General features: G+C 41.1%; 1 protein-coding gene across 7 annotated transcripts in view; it reads left to right on the top strand.

Annotated features, from left to right (window-relative positions):
• Positions 1-14,156, top strand: part of CARMIL1 (capping protein regulator and myosin 1 linker 1) — a 306,964-nt gene that overhangs the window by 126,434 nt on the left and 166,374 nt on the right. For 4 of the 7 annotated variants that reach the window (XM_070777554.1, XM_070777552.1, XM_070777553.1 and 1 more), the window contains 2 exons: positions 4,313-4,363; positions 9,687-9,799. In XM_070777554.1, the coding sequence (XP_070633655.1) occupies positions 4,324-4,363; positions 9,687-9,799 (153 nt within the window). In that variant the 5' untranslated portion in view covers positions 4,313-4,323. The remainder of the gene's footprint in view (positions 1-4,312; positions 4,364-9,686; positions 9,800-14,156) is intronic. The other 3 variants (XM_019985895.2, XM_019985894.2, XM_019985896.2) reach the window with 1 other exon arrangement.

Here is a 14,156-nt window from a genome sequence, read left to right as displayed (position 1 = left end):
AAGGGTTAACCATAGATAGATAAAAGGAAAGGATGAAAAGTCTGACTTCCTGTAGACATGCTGGTCATCATGACTGTTGACATTATTTCCATTTTTAAACCTTTTCTGCTAGAGGGGGAGCAGAGTTTGAAAAGGTGCTACATCAAGATGTGCTGTGGAATGGAATATTATTCAGTTATAAAAAGAATGAAATATTGCTATGTTATAGCCACACGGATGGACCTTCAGTTCAGTTTAGTTGTTCAGTCGTGTCTGACTCTTTGCGACCCTGTGGACTGTAGCACGCCAGGCCTCACTGTTCATCACCAACTCCTGGAGTTTACTCAAACTCATGTCCATTGAGTCGGTGATGTCATCCAACCATCTCATCCTCTGTCGTCCCCTTCTCCTTCCGCCTTCAATCTTTCCCAGCGTCAAGGTCTTGTCAAATGAGTCAGTGCTTTGCTTCAGGTGGCCAAAGTATTAGAATTTCGGCTTCAGCATCAGTCCTTCCAATGAATATTCAGGACTGATTTTCTTTAGGATGGACTGGCTGGATCCCCTTGCTGTCCAAGGGACTCTGAACAGTCTTCTTCAACACCACAGTTCAAAAGCATCAATTCTTTGGTGCTCAGCTTTGTTTATAGTCCAACTCTCACATCCATACATGACTACTGGAAAAACCATATCTTTGACTAGACAGACATTTGTTGGCAAAGTAATCTCTCTGTTTTTTAATATGCTGTCTAGGTTGGTCATACTTTTCTTCCAAGAAGCAAGTGTCTTTTAATTTCATGGCTGCAGTCACGATCTGCAGTGATTTTGGAGCCCCTCCAAAATAAAGTCTGTCACTGTTTCCTTTGTTTCCCCGTCTATTTGCCATGAAGTGATGGGAACTGATGCCATGATCTTCGTTTTCTGAATGTTGAGCTTTAAGCCACCTTTTTCACTCTCCTCTTTCACTTTCATCAAGAGGCTCTTTAGTTCTTCGCTTTCTGCCATAAGTGTGGTATTATCTGTATATCTGAGGCTATTGATATTTCTCTCGGCAATCTTGATTCCAGTTGGTGCTTCATCCAGTCCAGCATTTCTCATTATGTACTCTGCATATAAATTAAGTAAGCAGGGTAACAGTATACAGCCATCAGTACTCCTTTCCCAATTTGGAACCAGTCTGTTGTTCCACGTCCAGTTCTAACTGTTGCTTCTTGACCTGCATACAGATTTCTTAGGAGGCAGGTTAGGTGGTCTGGTATTCCCATCTCCTGAAGAATTTTCTACAATTTCTTGTGATCCACACAGTCAAAGGCTTTGGCATATTATGCTTAGTGAAATAAGACAGAAAAATGATACCACTTAGATATGGAATCTAAAAAATTATATAAATGACAGTATATGCAAAACAGAAACAAATTCACAGATGCAGAATGCAAATTTGTGGTTACCAATGGGGAGAGGGGAGAAGGGAGGGACAAACTAGGGGTATGGGATTAGCATATACAAACTACAGTATGTAAAATAAATAAGCAACAAGGATATGCTGTGGAGTACAGGGAGTTATACTCACTATTCTGTGATGGTCTATAATGGAGTAGAATCTGCAAAAATTCTGAGTCACTGTGCTATGTACCTGAAACTAACACAATCTTGTAAATCAACTGAATTTCAATGAAAAAAGATGAAGCGTGGGGTAGGGTCTTAGTTCACAGAAGGTAAATTTTCATCCTTTAAAGCTGAGTCCTGATTTTGCAATTTAGCACAGGTAACCTGTTTGTTCGTCCTAAGCGAGTGACTACACTGACTATGCCTGTCTCTGGCGCCTTTTATCTCCCTTTCTATTACTGTCCCAGCTTCTTCCAACTGTCAGATGTTCACCACGGAACCCTGTGTGTCTCAGTCAACAAAACTGCCTCTTGCCCTTTCCCTAAGGCAGCCAAACTCTTCTTCCTGCTTCCCCCCTGGGTAGTGATGCCAGTGTGGATGACTGAAAAAATGTAGCTCTCCAGGTCATTCTTGGATTTGAAAAGAGAATTCCTTTAAACTTGGAACTTTGAGGAAGATAGTGTTTGAGCTGGGAGCTTTGAGAGTCTCCTCCCAGTCACAGGCCGCCCGCTGGGCTGTACCTTTCTACCTCAAATCTAAGTAAATTGCCAGGGTCTAGAGTACCCAAAGGCATGATTGGGTTGGAATGTGTAAAGGTAGCCTAGTGGTGAAGAACATAGGTGAGCTGACTGACAAAGTTAGGTAGGAATCCTATTTTTGCCCTTGGATACATCAGAGTCTCAGTTTGTTTGCCTGAAAAATGGGGGAAATAGTGACAAAGAATATAGTCATCGAGAGGATTAAATGTATTAACGTATCCAAGGATGTTTGCTCATTTATGGCACATAGGGAATGCTTGTATATAGTTGCAATGACTCAGGGCTATCTTCCTGAGCACGTGACCTGTACAGTTGCACAAGGCATCCTTCTCAGGGGGGCCCTGTGCTGGGGTTAGTGCTTTCTGTCACTGTCTTAAAATTCTTCATAATTTTGAACAAGGGCCCTGAAGTTACCTATCCAGTCCTGCTACTCCTGGGCTACCTTTGACCTCTGCTCACTCATCTGGTCCCACTTGTTACACACCTCTCCCCTTTCTATTGCTTGTTGTTTTCTCGGGCCTTAGTTAAAAGAAAGGATCTTTTCTTTGGGAAGAGAACTGTGGTTCACAGCCTCTGGAATATTCAGATACAGATATCTTTTGTTGCCTCCACTTTTAGAAGTCACTGATTAAAGGTCTTTTAGAGCACATCCCCTCTAAAGTCAAATGGCAAAAATTACCCCAGGTAGACAAGAACCCTGTGAAGACGTGTGATTGAAGACATTTGGGTGGAAAGTCTTGCAGTGTGCCCTGTCCCTCCCCCTCTGCCTTCCCCATGCTCATTATCAGACTCTCTCAGCCACTGTCGGGCTATGTCCCTTTGTCATCTTTCTCACAGAGGGTCTTGACTTGAGTTACTCCCCATAATGGTGACCTATGATTATTCAAAGCAGTTTTCTAGAAAATATACCATTTCTGTTTGGAGTTGGGAGACTAGAGAGAGGCACAGAGCAGCCCACAGGCATACCCATGGATTCACCTTCTGTGTGTGGATGAACAGGATAAGCCTTGGTTTGAATCTAGATAAATCCTATAACAACTTGGTCCTCAGGTTCCCTGACTTATGGTTTTTAAATGTGGTTGCTCAGTTGCATCTGACCTTTTGCAACCCCATGAACTGTAGCCCACCAGGCTCTACTGTCCATGAAATTCTTCAGGCAAGAATACTGGAGTGGATTGCCATTCCCTTTTCCAGAGTATTTTCCCAACCAAGGGATCAAACCCAGGTCTCCCACAGTGCAGGAAGATTCTTTACCATCTGAGCCAATAGGAAGCCAGTTTTGTCCAAATCTAGCATTCTTAGACTAGCACACGTGTGTTAGTCACTAAATATCAACTTCGGGACAGGGGAGTTCTTTGGAAAATCAAAGACAGGTCTCCCATCAGAACTTGAGAAGTGTTGGGATCCGCTTGCTTTCTTTCTTGCAAAGACACCCCCAGGCCTGCCTGGACCTCTGAGTTGCAGAGCAGCACATTTGGACACTAAAAGTGGTGGGTGGCCAGGGAGCTCTGCTCCAGGTGTGAACTAGGAGTTCAGACTATTCCCAGCCTTAGTATTCTCTAGGGCCCCTGCTGGGCAAGAGGGGCCTATAGGTATACGGGACCCCATTGGCTATCTGTATGTTCTTAGCTGAGAATTGGAATGGAAACTTCCATAAATGTGCTCTCTAGGACTGAGACAGGCATAGCAGAAAAGGAGTCAGGGTTGACTTCTTGGGACAATAGCCTGTTTTGCTGCCTGTGTGTCATGTAAATGTTATCAGCTAGTGGACAGAGAACAGAAAGCAAGTGGGCAACCTCGGGTGGCAGTTGTATTTTGGAAAGCATGAATGAGTACTTGGCTTTTTCATTAAGTTTGCTGTTGAGATAGTGGGGCTCCTCCTATGCATGACATCTATATTTTAGTATCTCTGAGCCCTGTCTTGCTTCCTCAACTGGAGTAATCTGTGGCTCTTTTGGGCTGCTGATTGATTGCTTGTCTTGAGATTTGGCAACTGATCTGTTCAATACAGCCCTTCATTCAGTGATTCTTAGGGTAAAGTTAATACTCCTACAAGGTCAATAATCTGTTCCAGCTCACTTAGTCTTTCATGAAGCCTCAGGAGCCCCGTATCTAATGGTCTGTGGGTCACACCAAAGCCCACCAGCCCACTTTCTGGTATTGATACTGATGCTGCCACTTCTGTCTTACAGGTGCTCACGTCATGCCGTGCCTTCCTTGTCACAGCACGAATCCCCACCAAGGTGAGTGTCGATGAGTTTCCTCCTTCCAACACACGTACACAGCCCAACACATCACACACTGGCTTCTCAGTTGCATAGACTTACGATTTAGGCCAGTATGTCCAGAGTTCTCTTTGCACAACCTTATTTTCCTTCCTTCTCCCCAGAAAGCGTCTGTAGATCTCCTTTGTCCCCCTGTGTAGAGCATCCAAGAAAAGCAGCAAAGCATTTCATGCTCTGTATCCTCGGGGCTGGTGAATCTCAATGATTTTCCTCTCAACTGGGGCAGGGTTTATACTTTCTTCAAGTCTGGTTCTTATTTCCTTGGGTCTAATAATGGCGCAATTTTCTAAGGCTTTGACAGGTGGGGAATAACCATCCTAACTCATAAAGAGTATATGACCGGAAATGTAGCCATCCAGTCCTCCTCCATGGTGGAGGACTCTGATGTGGCCTCTAAAAAATAAGTAAAAATATAGTTTTCAAGGTGTTGCCTCTAGAAAATAACATGATACCACTGGTTCTTTAAAAAAGACTAACATCTTCCATAAGATGTCCTTCATTATAGGGTGCAAATTAGGATTTGAACTGATAACTGGTGAATTAGGCACCACAATCGCTTCTTTTATTTCCTTTATGGTCACAGAAGGGTTTTGGCCTGTTTTATAGGATATGAACTGAATGGTAACAAGAAATTGGGATTTTTTTTTCCCCTAAAAAGATAATGATAGCTACATTTATTGAATATTGTTTTAGTAAATAAGATGATCTCCCTAAAAATAAGTTATGAAAGCCATGTGGTAGGTCTCATTATTCTTCTTACAGATGAGGAAACTGAGGCACAGGGAGGGACGGTGGCTTGCCTGAGGTCAGGCTTACACCAGTTAGTGACAGATACATGGTTCTCATCAAAGCATGGGAGCAGGGGCTTTACATCCCTAAAAGTACCTTGTTATCACCAGAATTTAGTTAGTTATCTATCAAGTATATTTTAAGTACATTATCTCACTCAATTCTCACAGTAGCCTTGTACTATTAGAAAAGTACTTGTAGCTATTAGAAAAGAGCTCAAAAACTACAGAGCTGGCTTATCTGAGTATTTGCAAGTAATGAGTTGGAAGAGATTTAGACTCACTAGCCTCCTCTTTTCCAGAGAAGGCAATGCCACCCCACTCCAGTACTCTTGCCTGGAAAATCCCATAGATGGAGGAGCCTGGAAGGCTGAAGTCCATGGGGTCGCTGAGGGTCGGACACGACTGAGCGACTTCACTTTCACTTTTCACTTTCATGCATGGAGAAGGAAATGGCAACCCCCTCCAGTGTTCTTGCCTGGAGAATCCCAGGGACAGGAGAGCTTGGTGGGCTCCCGTCTATGGGGTCGCACAGAGTCGGACACAACTGAAGCAACTTAGTAGTAGTAGTAGCCTCCTCTTTTCACCTTTCTACTGAGCTGAACTTGCCTCACTTGCCAACAAACCCAGGAAGATGGGGAAGGGTTGGAAGATGCTTTCAGCCTCATTGAACTATGATATTTGGGTTGCATCATGTTTCTAGTCCTTTCTTCTTAAAATTCAATATTTAGCCACTGTCTTGTGAATACTTTCTTATGTGCTGGCCACGGTGCTGTCATGAAGTGGACCTTGTAGGACTGACTAATGATTTGCATGATTTTCGCTGAATTTTGAGAAGGTGCCAACCCAGAGTTTGCTAATCAAAGGCTGTGGCTACCTGATGTCTTTTTTCTTTCTAATCATGCAAATGTTAAATTTTACACAGTTTCTCTAAGGAATGAGACTTTATATTATCCCACCCCTTTTGATAATACAGAGTGAGACTTTATGTTTATCATGTGTTATAAATGAAATCAGTTATTCTGTAAATGATTTTGGACTAAATTACCTGTATGCTAAAGTACCTGAAGGCAGGCTATAAGGAAGTGAGTTAACCATTATTGTACTGGTGAAAAATTAATTAAGGAAGGAAAATAGTCAAGCAGTCTATTGACTGGAAGGCTCCTGAATGATATGTTTACCCTAATTAAAAATGTTATCACCTCTTGAAGAGTCACGTGTCTCCCTTCTGTTGCCCCCTCCTTGCTCTGCTCTTGAGCAAATGGCCACTTTCATTCCATGATATATATAACATTCACACCGGCCTGGCTAGGGCAGTTTGGACATTGGTTCTGATTTCTGATATTGTCAGCATCACAAAGAAAGAAAGGCAGACCTTCTCTCAGAATGACCCGCGGGCAGGCTGCCCTGGAGAGAAGGCTGGTTTTCATGTGTCACAGCATACCTTGGTTAAGAAGCAGAGCCAGTGTCAATGACATTCATTTTTCTGGGGAAATAATTATATTCAGAACAGTAGTGTACAACCGCCTCTGGTTTTCGCACAGGCTTCTTCTCTTTTCTTCGGGGCTGATTAATTAAACATTTTCTTTTCTCTTTTTATAGTAAAATGTACCTCATACGCAGTCAAATGTACAAAATAGAAATGTGCAACTCTGTGATTAATCACCGAGCAGAGACCTCTGCAGCCACATGCAGATGAAGAAATAGAACTTTGCCATTCCCCCCAGAAGGCCCCAACTCTGCTTAGGGGGATGGGGAGTGGGTTATTGTTAGGGGAGGGTCCGCAGGAAAGCTGGGTTGGAAGATGACCCCATGTCAACCAGGCAGTGGAAGGGGTCTCCCACTGGTCAGAGGTTTACTAGTTGACAAGAGCACAGTGCATCTGGGGAGCTGGGTTGTGGGCCCAGGACTGAGGAGGAGGCTGTGGAGGAAGGGAAACTGGCCAGAAAGATGGGCAGTCATGACACAGGTCACTGCGTCCAGAATAGTGGGAGTTCCCGGAGGAGCGAGGGAGCTGTTGATAGCCTGGGCCCATTCCTTCCTCATACCTAACCGATTCCTAGTGTCTGTGGTTCTCTCAAAGATGCCCCAGGTCTCCTGCAGCACGCCTGTGTCTCCGCTTCCTCACTAGTCCCCCTGCCTGTTTCTGCTCAGTGGTGTTCTTTAAGCTATCTTCAGGGTGGCCTGGAGTCAGGGGAGGGTCAGTGACAGGGGTTGAGAGCACAGGTCTATTAAAAAGAGCCGTGGGTGAGATTAGAGAGAATGCCTTGGACCTGGTTATAACATCAGTCAGTGTGTCTCAGGGACTCCCTTCCTCACCATTCATTGATTGTTAAAATCAATAACCCTTGATTGTTATGATCAATAACAGACTCAGCCTGTCCTCCCTTCCTCATCCCCAAAACTGCAGAGTCTGCTTCCCATTTCAGTCTTGCCCTCATTCTCTGAATCCTTCTGTGCCTTTGCAGATTCTTTTTCTTCTGCCTGGATTTCCTTTTTCCGTTTTTCTTTGTTGGACACACTTGAAGTCATTCTTCAGGGCCTAGCTGGAATGTCTCAGTGCTTTCCTGGCTCCCTGGCACTTGGCTTATTCCAGGGACAGCCCTGAGGGGCAGGAGAAGCATCTTAACTGACCTCCAGCTGACCTCTCCCAGCCAGACTGACCACAGCTGCCCATGCCAGCCCCGGTGATGCTGACTGCTGCCAGCTGCATCTTTGTAGCTGCTAGGTTGTAAGAGAGTGCAGGTCCTCCCAGACACCTGTCCCCACCAGTTGAATGAGATGCCCACTAAGAGTCAGTGGTTTGTTTCCAAACCTATTCACAGCAGTTACAATTACAGTTTTAAATTAAAGAAATATATATTTCACATTATCAATGAAATAGGCTGTAAGAAGAGAGAGCATCTATGAAGTATTGAATGCTGATCAAGTAATTCACTTAAAATATTACTGTCATGTTAAGGACCAGGCATCTGTTAAAAGCCAGGGGCATGGGGAATATAACAACATAGAGAACTTATACCCTCATACTGCTTTCCCAGTGTCTTCAAGTTCTCAGTCCATTTTAAAGCTTACATTCAAAGTTGGGTGCTCTGCAGTTATGAGTGTGGCCCACAAAGGAAATGCCTTTGAAGGGCCAACCCAAGGGGCTTAACTCAAAGAAGAAACTTTGGCACTATGTCCAAGGCTGGCAAATAAAAATATGTTTATAAGATTTAATTTGAAATAAACGGGAAGGTAGAGATACACTTTATTTAGAAACGAATTCCTGCTTTAAATGAGTTTTCAAACCTCACCAAGTATTGATCTTGATAACAATAGGGAAGAAGACATCCACTCTAATTGAATGTTTAAGAGGTGCCTCCAAGACTGCATTTAACTCTGGGAGGACGAGATAAATGTGTCATTTCTCTTGCCCATCTTGGCACATAGTAGGCCTTCTGTAACTATCTGTTGGCTCAATGATGTGAATGATGAAGCAATGAATTTATCTTTCTACTTCCAGCCCTCATCTTCATACTTCAAAGCATTTAACTGGAGATTCACGGGTCCTCTGTTCTAAAATTGATCCTACCAAATGTATAAAGGTACAGCATAGCACCAGCAGGCAGAGCTATGGGTCCTATGGGTTTGGCTCTAGATGGGTTCTTTCCCCATTACTTTTCTGGTTTTAAACCTAGAGAGTGAAATAAACTTATCCAGCTCAGTTCTGCCCATTGTTTTTAGTCCTCGGTTCTGTGACTGTTTGCTGTACTCAGATGAAACACTGAAAAACTGGGAGAAAGATTAGTGGCCGTTTTCCAGGAAAAACAGGCAGAGAGTGAGAGACTGGAGATATTTTGAAGAAAAAGAAATGCTGATTATAGGAGAAGCGAGGAAGGAGCATGTGCTATTAAAATAGAAAGGAAATAAATCATAATTTATGCATATACAGGGACAGAAGACTTTTATTTATTAATAACTGTGTTTCATTGGAGCACAGATTAAAATTCCTAAATACTGTGTTTTCCTAAATCCATTTAAAATAGGCACTTTAATGAAAGACAGTGGAAAGAATGATGACTCCAATAAGTGGTCAGAATGTAACCCAAAGGGGTAAGGGTTTAGAAAGAAGGGAAAACCAAAAGACACAGGATGAAAACCAGTGTCTTTATCCTGATCTGATTTGCTGAAGCAACGTCTGAAATAAGAGAAAAAAGTCTATTTAGATGGCTCCCTTCATACAGTCATTCCTCAGTAAATAAATAGTGGAGTAGAAGTACAGAAACTTTCCATGGGGTTGGTCCTTGGATGGAATTTTAAAAAGTCAGACTTGGCATTTCCTTTTGGCCCTTTAGGAAAGTTACTAATGCTTTTTTTGAAATATGATAGGTCAAAGGTCATGTCATATTGAATGAATGGAGATATTAAATCAGCCTACCTTCAGAAGATGTCCAATATTTTGTTTGCACTTGGACTATTTCTAATTGTAGCATTTTTCCTTTGAATTATAGGTTTTAACACCCTTATTACAGGTCTGTCTTTCCTCCCCCTCCCTCAATTGCAGCTCGAGGTAACCTTCAGCTACTTGGAGATTCACGGTGTCATCTGCAGCAAGCCGGCTCAGGTGGGTATGAACAACCTGTTTGTCATTATTCCAAGGTCAGAACCTTTCTTGAGTTTCTGAAACCAGATAATACCTTCTGTTTGGTTCACTAATGAAAGTTTCTTGAGATAATGTGGAAAAACAAGATAAGGGAAAATGGAGTTTTGAATGAGGGACTGAACAGGGGCTGGGTGGGCCGGGGTCAGGAGTTCGTGATAAAGGAAGCAGTTTGTTCTCCTTAGTATGGAAAGACCTAATGAGCTCTTATGTTACCTGGCAATGTAGATGTGAGAGTACTGTTCCTTAGAAATGTACAAGTTTTAGCACTAAAATTTCATAGCTATTCTACAATACTATGTAAGATCTTTCTGGGAATAGAGTGATTAAGAGAATTTTTTGATATTAATAAAATATAGATTTTAAAGGACAACTTTATTGAACTGTAACATGCAGTCAACTAAAGTGTGCAGCTTGATAAGCTGTGACATGTGGAGCCATGAAACAATGACCACAATCAAGATCCTGAACATATTCATCACTCCCATGCATCACTCTCACGCATCTTAGTAAACATTTCCTCTTGCCCCTCCTCATCTGTAATCACCTATAGGCATCTGCTCTCAGCCACTAATTTCTGAAATTTTATCTGAGTAGAATCATAGTGTGTGTGCTTCCTTTTAGCCAGTGTATTTATTTGGAGAATGATTGATTTTGTTACATATCTCAATAGTTCGTTCCTTTTTATTGCTGAGTAGTGTTCCATTGTATGACTGTATCACAGTTTATCATCCCTTGATGGACATTTGGGTTGTTTTAGCTTTTGGCTGACAAGCAAAGGTGCAGTGGGCATTTATTTACAAATCATTGATTGGACATTGGCTTTTAGTTCATGTGGGTAAATATCTAGGAGTGGAATGGCTGAATTGTATGGTAGGTGTCTGTTATCTGCAGGCTACTGTCCATGGGGTCACAAAGAGTCGAACACGACTGAGCGATTTCACTTCACTTCAAACTGTTTTCCAAAGTGGTTGTACCATTTTACATCACCACCAGCACTGTGTAAGAGTTCCAGTTCCTTCATATCCTCCATAATACTGGTATGATCAGTGCTTTAAATTTTAGCCCATTTTAATAAATTTGTAGTTTTTAAAATTTGTATTTTCCTAGTGACTAAAGATATTGAACGTCTTATCTGTTTATTTGCTGTCATGTATCTTTGTTCAAGTGTTGGTTCAAATCTTTTGCCATTTTAAAAATTAAGTTCTTGTTCTTTTACTGGTTCTTTGTATATTTTGGATACAAATCCTTTATCAGACATATGATTTGTACATATTTTCTCTTGGTGTGTGGCTGGTTTTTTCATTTTCTTTACAGTGCTTTCCAAAGAGTGGAATTTAAAAATTTTGATGAAGTTCAGTTTGTCTGTTTTCTTTCATGGATCATGCTGACATCATATTGAATAAATTCTTGATTAACTTAAGGTCACAGATGCTCCATATCTTCTCAGGTGTTTTATAGCTCTAAGTTATACATTTAGGTCTATGATCCATTTTGAAATATTAATAATTTCTGTATATAAAGCAATATGTGGATCAATTTTTTAATATATATATTTCTACTTGTTCCAGTAATGTCTGTTTGAAACTGTCATTTCCCCACTGAACTTTGACTTTTGTTGAAGATCAACTGTACACGTAAATGTTGGTCTTTTTCTGGTCTCCTTGGTCCCTTTCATCCTGTCCGTCTGGTCTATTTGTATGATCGTGCGTTGTCCTTATGTTGATCTTGCATTGTCTTGATTACTGTGGCTGTTATAGCAAGAATCGAAATCAGATAGTGTTAGTCCTCCAATTTTGTTCTTTTTCAAAGTTGTTTTAGTGATTCTATGTTCTTTGCATTCCGTATGAATTTTAGACTCAGCTCAGTTTCTCTACAAAAAGGCCTGCTGAGATTTTGATTGGGATTATATTGTATCTATAAATCAGTTTGGAGAGAACTGATGTCTTAATAAAATGGAATCTCTGATCCAAGAAAATTATTTCCCAAAGGTGTTAGGTCTTTTAAAATTTATCTTGGTAGTATTTTGTTGTAGCTTTCAGTATACAAGTCTTATATATCTTTGTCAAATTTACTGATATAAAGTTGTTCATAGTATCCACTTGTTAGCATTTAATTATCTGTAGATTGTCTTTCGTGATGTTGATGATTTGGTTCTTCTCTCTTTTCTTTTCCATATCAATCTGGTTAGAGGTTTATCAACTCTTTTGATCTTCTCAAGGAACTTGCTTTTTGGTTGTATTCACTTTTCTCTATTGACTTCATTGATTGTTTTATATTCCATTGATTCTTACTCTGATGTTTTTATTTCCTTCTATTTAATTAAAAAAAAAAAAAAACACTAAAGAAAATGTGTATGTGTGTGTGTGTAGTTTGTTGATAACGTTCCTAAAAGAAATTGTCGAAATTGTCACTTTATGTTGATTGAGATTGCATACAAATCCTTGGAACATTTCCATAGTTCATCTTAAAGCAATGTTTTATCCTATCTGTTTATCATTCTCCAGGAACTGGAGTTTGGAAGGAAAATTATAGCTCCATATGTTTGCCCAAATGGGCAAACATATGCAGGAGTGATCACTCATGAATGATGACATAACCAGGGCCTTCCTGATGGTCTTAATTCAGGAATGTTTATGTTTATGATTTTGGGGTTGTGATGGGAACAGAAGGGTGGTATTGAAATGTCAATGCCAAGGTTATATTCAGAATATGATTAGACTGTGCTATTTAATTATGAGAAAGGATGTTAATACAGCAAGACCAATTTTTGCATGTGGCTGCTGAAACTGATCTTACCACACTTACGGTGCTGTGCCTTCAATATGTCCAGCATTCAGAGGAATGAGGGTTAAGGCAATCTGCCTCAGTCCCATGGAGCTGTTCTGTCACTGTAAGTACCACAACAGCAGCTCTACAATGTCACTTCAGTCTGACTGTATGCATGGTGTGGACCTTGAAAATAAAATCACTATATGGTGAAACAGTGGGACTGTTTTCACAAAGGAGCCAGCAATCCAGACACTGGCAATATGAGTCATTTAGTGGGATTCAAAATTTGATGTTTTAAAATTGCCTGTGGTGCTTTTTAAAAATACCGATGCCTCAGCTGTTGGGTGTAAGACAGGCTACAAGGGTGTGTTGTACAGCACAGGGAATATAGCCCATATTTTCCAGTAACTATAAGTGGAGTGTAACCTTTAAAATTTGTCTAAAAAATGAAAAAGATGTACCTCCAGCAGCCCTACTCCCTCCTCTGCCACATACACACACTCTCACACATACTCACTCACGACAGTTAGGATTCCATATGTCTGAGGTGGGCATTGGTTCTGTTGTGTCCCACAGGTTGACAATGAATAACCCGTGTTACCTCAGGACCGTTGCTGTTGCTGGATTTTTTTTTTTTCTGATGTGAAATCATAAGAATGATGGCATCTGCCTGACTACCCTTGAACAGAACATTTTTTTTTTAGTGTTTTCTGGGATTTATTAACTTTTCTGTCGCTGCAATTTTATCATTTAATTATAGTAAATTTTGATAAGATTCAAGGAGACATATGCATTTCATGGTATATTAGTGAGAGTGAGTGAACTTGGTGCTGAGTTTGTGAAATGTGACTTTTACTATTCTTTTCTTCCTTCTTGTGAAAATGTAGGAGAGCGTCATCTTATTTTAGAAGTCCCCACTCCAGTACTCTTGCCTGGAGAATCCCAGGGATGGAGGAGCCTGGTAGGCTGCAGTCCATGGAGTCGCTAAGAGTTGGACACAACTGAGCGACTTCACTTTCACTTTCATGCATTGGAGAAGGAAATGGCAACCCACTCCAGTGTTCTTGCCTGGAGAATCCCGGGAAGGGGGAGCCTGGTGGGCTGCCGTCTATGGGGTTGCACAGATTTGGACACGACTGAAGCGACTTATCCTTATCCTTGCCATAACACTTTCTGGGGTTCAAGTTTTCTTGCTGTCATGGTCGATAAATAGAGATCAGTGGTTGTATAGTTTCATAGTTCTAGCATTTTTGGACCATTTTTTATACAACTGAAATAGCTGCTAAATTTTTTTCCTTTTTTTTCATTATAAGGTTGTTTGCTGTGTCATAGAATGATTTTGATAAACCACCTATGGCTATTTCCGTTGCAAGAAAAACGCTTCACAGATCTGTTGGCTGGGCTTTAGTAAGAACATTTTTCTTAAAGATTACTCAGGTGGTTCTAAGCAAGAGGCGGAGTGGGGTTAGAAACTTGAGTCTTAAATATTAATAGGATACTAGTGTTTATAGTGCTGACTATTATTTTAAATGTTCATTGGACTCAGGGA

This window comes from Bos indicus, chromosome 23 (genome assembly GCF_029378745.1).
Source record: "Bos indicus isolate NIAB-ARS_2022 breed Sahiwal x Tharparkar chromosome 23, NIAB-ARS_B.indTharparkar_mat_pri_1.0, whole genome shotgun sequence".
Lineage (NCBI taxonomy): Eukaryota > Metazoa > Chordata > Mammalia > Artiodactyla > Bovidae > Bos > Bos indicus.
Note: the sequence above shows the minus strand (reverse complement) of the source record. Positions and strands in the feature narration are given on the sequence as shown.